This window comes from Trachurus japonicus, chromosome 1, assembly GCF_045865225.1.
Source record: "Trachurus japonicus isolate A0001 chromosome 1, Traja_1.0".
Lineage (NCBI taxonomy): Eukaryota > Metazoa > Chordata > Actinopteri > Carangiformes > Carangidae > Trachurus > Trachurus japonicus.
Window position 1 is genome coordinate 34276094 of NC_140907.1, and position 6954 is coordinate 34283047.

At 45.6% G+C, this 6954-nt stretch overlaps 1 protein-coding gene across 1 annotated transcript in view; it reads right to left on the minus strand.

Moving 5' to 3' along the window:
- Positions 1-4004, minus strand: part of LOC146992373 (homeobox protein Nkx-2.5-like) — a 4277-nt gene extending 273 nt beyond the window's left edge. The window contains exons 1-2 of the mRNA XM_085788507.1: positions 3607-4004; positions 4-729 (exon numbers count right to left, since the gene is read on the minus strand). Coding sequence (XP_085644633.1) covers positions 4-729; positions 3607-3997 — 1117 coding nt within the window. The 5' untranslated portion in view covers positions 3998-4004. The remainder of the gene's footprint in view (positions 1-3; positions 730-3606) is intronic.
- Between the last annotated feature and the right edge of the window lie 2950 nt (positions 4005-6954).

Here is a 6954-nt window from a genome sequence, read left to right on the forward strand (position 1 = left end):
GGCCTCCTCCTCCTCCTCCTCCTCCTCCTACACCTCCTCCTCCTCCGCCTCCGAGGCCGCTCACGTTTCCCAAGTTCATGTTCATGAAGGCGTTGGGGGGCGGGGGCGCGGCGGGGATGCTGGTGTAGGTGCAGCTGTAGTTGGAGTTAGTGTAGCCCGCCGCGGGGCTGCTGTAGCCGTAGGCCGCCGCCGGGTATCCGTTATAGGTGTAGGGGCTGGAGGCGTAGGGAGCAGCGGCGGCGGTGGCGGTAGCGGCGGTGCTGTAGCTCTGCGCGCCGCCGCCTAGACACGGCTTCCCGTCGCGCACCAGCACCGGCACCGCCACGCGCCGCGGCGGAGGAGGAGGAGGGGGCGCGTGGTGGAGGAGGTGGTGGTGGTGGTGTAGTTGCCCCCCTCCTGCCCCTCCAACCACCGCCGCCGCCTCCAGAGACTTGTCCTGCCGCTGCCGCTTGCACTTGTACCTGCGGTTCTGGAACCAGATCTTCACCTGGTTGGAGGTCAGCTTCAGCGTGGAGGCCAGGTGCTCGCGCTCCGGCGCCGACAGGTAGCGCTGCTGCTTGAAGCGCCGCTCGAGCTCGAACACCTGCGCCTGGGAGAACAGCACGCGGGGCCTCCGTCGGCTCCGCTGCTTCGTCGTCGCCATCCCCGCCGCCGCCGCCACCGGTCGGTCGCGGTCCGAGTCCGGTTCTCCCGCCGCCGCCTCCTCCCGGCCCAGCAGACAGCAGCTCTCTGCGTCAGGGAGGGAAACACACACACACACACACACACAGCAGTTAACACGTGTCTTTGTGCGTAAAAACACGTTTAAAACAGCAGCAACAACTCTTCAACATTCATAAAAAATATAAATAAAATCTGAATAAAAACGAGCAGGGCCGTTGCTAGGAATTCTGGGGCCCCTGAATGTATACTAAAGTGGGCCCCTTCCCCCTGACTTTTCCACTTTTTCTCATACGTAGCCTATGTATTATTGTTTTAATGCTAATGCAGCATGACTATGAGTATTAGTCAGGGTCTTATGCAGAAAAATTCAGTCATAAAGATTAGACTACTGGGGTTTTTTGTGGACTCTAAAATTATCATCACCTTTCTCCCCTACACAAAGGTCCTGACCATCAGCGCTCGTCTTTGTGCGTAAAAACAAGTTTAAAACAGCAACAACAACAAGGTAGCTAGGAGTTCTGGGCCCCCTGAAATAATACTAAAGTGGGCCCCTTCCCCCTGACTTTTACACTTTTTTTCATAGACTACGTACATGTATGTATTATCATTTCTTGTATTTTGTTTTGATGCTAATGCAGCATTAGTCAGAGTCTTATGCAGAATAATTCAGTCATACAAAGATTAGACTACTGGGGTTTTTTATGGGCCCTAGAGTTATCATCACCGGTCTTGACCATCAGCGCTCGTCTTTGTGCGTAAAAACAAGTTTAAAACAGCAGCAACAACTCTTGAACATTTATAAAAAATATATAAAATATTAATAAAAATGAGCAGGGCCGTTGCTACGAATTCTGGGCCCCCTGAAATAATACTAAAGTGGGCCCCTTCCCCCTGACTTTTTCACTCTTTATGTATTATCATTTTTTAGCCTACTTTGTTTTGATGCTAATGCAGCATTACTATGAGTATTAGTCAGAGTCTTATGCAGAATAATCCAGTCATACAAAGATTAGACTACTGGGGTTTTTTGTGGGCCCTTCTCGGGGTTGGGCCCCTAGAATTATCATCACCTTTCTCCCCTATACAACGACGGTCTTGACCATCAGCGCTCGTCTTTGAGCGTAAAAACAAGTTTAAAACAGCAGCAACAACTCATCAACATTTATAAGAAATATATATAAAATATAAACCCAGTGGAATAAAATCTGAATAAAACGAGCAGGGCCGTTGCTAGGATTTCTGGGCCCCTTCCCCCTGACTTTTCTACTTTTTTTTTCATAGACTACATACTGTATGTATTATCATTTCTTGTTCAGCCTACTTTGTTTTGATGCTAATGCAGCATTACCATGAGTTAGACTTCTGGGTTTTTTTGTGGACCCTAGAATTATCATCACCTTTCTCCCCTACACAACGGTCCTGACCATCAGCGGCGCTCGTCTTTGTGCGTAAAAACACGTTTAAAACAGCAGCAAGAACGCTTCAACATTTATAAAAATATAAAATATAAACCCAATGAAATAAAATCTGAAATAATCTGAATAAAAACGAGACAATAGAATATAAAACACAGCCAGAAGCTGAGCCATAAAACACGAACAAGGCGAAAATATAAAAACTATCTGACTGGTGCGTAAAATCTCTGTGTGTGAGTGTGTGTCTGTGTCTCTGTGTGTTTTAATCAGCGCTGCGGCTCCGTCTCATTTCTTTTCCAGGCCTCTTTAAACTTTATGATCCACACATCATAACACGTCTCCGCGGCGCGACTCAAAGCGCTATAGGAGTTAGTGTTTGACATGTGGAAACTTTACAGGATCAGTCTCAGTCCAACACCGACTCTCATCACCGATGTGTGTGTGTTTTTTTTTGTTTTGTTTTGGGTTTTTTTTTTTACCGGGATCGTTTAAAATACAAAGCACGAAGCCTGAACTGTTTTCACTTTATTAAGTCTGAATTTTATAATTATTATTATTAATTTTGCAGGATTGTAGGATTTTTCTTTTCTTTTTTTTTATTGAAGGTCAAATAACCAGAAATAAAAACATCCATGACTCAAACAGCAGCGAAGGAGCACTGGGTGTGTTGTGTTTTCTCCTGGTGCGTTCACGGCCCACACACCAACAGCTCTGTATTGATCCATGAATTAATTATAATAACATATAAAATATTATTTGTGTTAATTTAATTCCATAAATTTGAGCCACATTTCGCGTCACAAAGGGAATTTAACGCTGCTCCGGTTTGTGTTTGAGGTCACAGGTCACGTTGTTATTGTGGCTCATCATGCAAATCCTGGTGTGTGTCGGTCTGTGTGTGTCGCTATAAATCTGCAGTGTGTGTAGCTACTTCAGGGTTCCCATTCTTTTCTTGAAATCATTTCCCAGGACATTTTCAGCGGCTATACATAACTATATGTTATTACACATCCTTTGTCCCGTTCACGCTTTGGAGAAGTGTAACTTCTTATCGACAGTTTTGTTTCTATGTTTCTTCCTCTCGCAGCCCCAGAAGTCTGCAGGTTTAAAGATGTGCAGGCAGCAGTCTGTGGCTCTATAAATTATGCAATAATCTCTTTTACAGTACAGTACATGCTTAGAAATGCCTATAAATGTATCATAGAACAACACAAACACGGGGTCCAATACTGGGAACACTCATCAACTCAAAGTCTCTTAGTTTTCTCACTAGACACTTTTTTTTATAGAGCTCTGGTAGCTGATGTGATAAATAATTTTCCACGACAACTGAAGCTTTTCCAGGATATTTGACTTTTTTTCCTCATTTTCCATGTGTTTTATGGAAAATTGGTCAACCATTTTCCAGGTTTTCCAGGGCAAGTGGGAACCCTGTACTTTTCATTGTCTCACGCTCCTTTTGTTGCCTTTTTTATTCTATTTTTTTCTGTTTTTTTGTTACAGAAGCAGCTCGTAGCCTACTACTCACTGCTGTCGTGCTCCTCCAGCTCCAGCTCCAGCTCGGCGGCCTCCAGCTTATTGGCTCCTCCGCTGAGGTAGGCCAGGTTGTTGTCCTCTCCGTCCGAGAACGACGGGCTGTCCCGGGCCAGCATGCAGGACGGCGGAGACTGGAAGAGTCTCTGCTGCTGCTGGGAAGGAGCAGAAGGAGGAGCAGGAGGAGGAGAAAGAGGAGAGCGCTGCTGGAGCTCCAAGGCCCCGGCTTGTTGCTGCTGCTGCTGCTGCTGCTGCTCCAGCTTGAGGATATCCTTGACAGAAAACGGCGTGGAGGTGAGCGGGCTCTGCAGCATCATGTCATCCAGCTGCTGCTGCTGCTCCGCCGCTGCAGCATCGAGGAAACGACGAAGTCCTCCGAGTAACATGCACCCAAACCCCCGCTGCAAACCCCCAAACTCCACTGCTGCTGCTGCTGCTGCTGCTGCTGCTGCTGCTGCTGCTGCTGCTTCTCCTACTGCTGCTGCTGCGTCTTCCCTCTTCCCTCTTCCCTCCTAACAAACAACTGAGCCAGACGTCGACAGCTCCGGCCCCGGCTGCGTGGAGCCTCTGCTGGGATGCCTCATCGCCGTGAGTCGCTTCTCTCCCCCCAAAAGACACACAGTAGTAGCAGTAGTATAGTCCCGGGTCCCAGGTCTCTCCCCTGTCTCAGTCTGACAGAGATTCAGTCCGGCTTTGTAAAAAAAAGTGGAGTTTGGGCCGAGGAGGGAGCGCCTCTGATGTCAGGGGGAGGGGAGTGTGTGTGTGTGTGTGTGTGTGTGTGTGTGTGTGTGTGTGTGTGTGTGTGTGTGTGTGTGTGTGTGTGTGTGTGTGTGTGTGTGTGTGTGTGTGTGTGTGTGTGTGAAATGGAAAGTCCGTGCGGGCTGGAAAGTAGCAGGGAGAAGGGAGAAGGTTAGAGAGGAGGAGGGTGGAGCGTGTGTGCGTGACGTTACGTGAGCTCACACACCGGGTTTGATTCGGGTTTTGAGCAGACTGAACCTTTTTTTTAATTTATTTTTTTATGCACGAGCCAGTTCAACGTGTGCACGTGTATGCGTTGTTGTTGTTGTACCAGGCGACCAAACCAAACCGTGCGCAGGTTTCGTGCGTAAAAACAAAAACAAATCAAATCTCTTCGCTCCACGGGAGAGAGGGGCGCGAGGCGGTGCGGCGCGTGCTGTGGCGCGTCAAGGTCAACGGTCAGGTCACAGGCCTTGTTAGACTCAGGGAGAAGAGGGGGGGGGGGTCTTGAACTTGTTCACTTCACCCTGTGCATTGTGGGTAAATCAGAAGCAGTGGAGTTGGTTCTGCTCCTGTTCCTGTTAATGAACTTTATTTTATTTGTAAGTTTATGTATAGACATGTATGTATAAGTATTGTGGGTGACACTTTACAATAAGAGTCCCTTAATTAACGTTAGTTATTACATTATTAAGCATTAATTAACTGTTTACAGATATATTAATCATTGTTATGTATTACTTAGGATTAGGAAACACATTAATTAATGTAGCCTATTTGTAAGCAGTTAATTAGGGCCACGGGCCATCGCACCGGGCACTGGTCCCCACAGCTATGAAATAGCTGCGGGGACCAGTGCGACGTAAGTCGCGAAAAACTGCGCAAAATTTTGCATTGAAGTCAATGGGAACAACAAACAAACGGGCGAACAAAAAAGAGTCATTGGAAATCATTGGAGTTTAACAAACGTCTACTGCTCAGGCATACTTTCACCTAGAGACTCCATTTAAACTTTAAACAGTAGACACAAGTCTTGTGTATTGGTGTATTACTCCACGTTTTGATAGGTCATATAGTTTTTGATCAATCCCTGTTCAATGACCATGATCATTTTTGGAGAAATTATGAGTTTATAATGGTTGTGTATTGCACGGAATGTTCGTGTCAGAGTGGGTGACATCATCGGTTAGAGTGGGAGAGAGGCCAGAAAAACTCCAGATTTTTTCTCTTTCCACACTCGGCCCGGCCACAATTTACACTCTACACACATATTTTTTTCAGAAAATTGTAGACAAACTTGTTCTGTCTCTCACCATGTGCTCAAAATATCAGAGAGACTTACAGAATTTACAGAATCAGCCTCTGAGTGCGGCCACGTCTGTCTCTGCTCCTCATTGACTCCAATACAAAGATTTTCTGAGAGAAGCAGAACGGACCGATGTTTTAAAACTGCCAGCGTCTCCAAAATATTTACTGTAGAAACACCAAATCGTACCACATTTTTCAGGAAGTCCTTACAGCACCGTTGATCTGTGTTTTGTTCTGATATGAGTTACCGTTTTGTCACCGTAAGCCTTTTGCGAGACCAGTGCAGAGGCAGAAAATCGCTCTTTTTCTCAACGTTTCTGTCTGTCTCAGCTCAAGTTGCCGTGGTAACCTCTGATTCTCCGGCCAGAGCTCGTTAACTTCATAAACAATCCACCTGGCGCTCGTTTAAATGTTTACAAACACGCACACAGCTAAATCAGACTGACACAGGATGCAGCTCAGAACATGTGTCAAGTCAGTCACACACACAGACACACAGACTCTAGAACACACATTTTTCGCCTAAAATGGTTTAGTCCGCCCACAGACAGCGGCTGGCGAAAAGTGAAACGTCAGTGAGCCCAGATTGAATGGCCTAGTGGAGGCTAACTGTCCTCATGCTGCCCAAAAAATATAAATCGGGGTATCAAAAAGAGACTGCTTGCCGAAAAACTGTCCCGACAGGAACGCGCATCGGCAGCTTTTTATAAATTTACCTTGAAAACAACTCTGCACTGACATTAGGGGCCCAGAATCTGTTGCTACGCCCCTGTGTGTACACATACACACTCGTATTACTCTGATTTTGACGTGTAATCTTTGCCAGTGTGTGTGTGTGTGTTTTGTGTTCACTTTCTATTATGATCTTATACCATTAGGAATAGGAATTTATTTATTTAAACAGGGACAATGCACAAAAACATTAATCTTGTGAGACAAGAGAAGATGCCTTGAACCAGGTTGTAGCAACATTTGCTAACTTCCACCTGTAGTTCCTGGGCAGATAACAATATTATGATCGTTGAAAATCTGGTATAATAATATTTTTAAAATAGACAAAATAAACTAGCAAAAGCAGTGTTGATAACTGAACTCTTGTTTTGTACTTTGTTGGTAATAAGTACGGTCTCAAGGACCGATCCTTTGAAAATGAAGTCATAAAATCGTTAACACTTTATAATAAGTAGCCTACACACTATTAAGCATTAGTTAAGCATGAATAAATACTGAATTCATCATTTATAATACATGAATACTCATTAGTATGTAGTTTATAAACACAGTTAAACATGTTTTA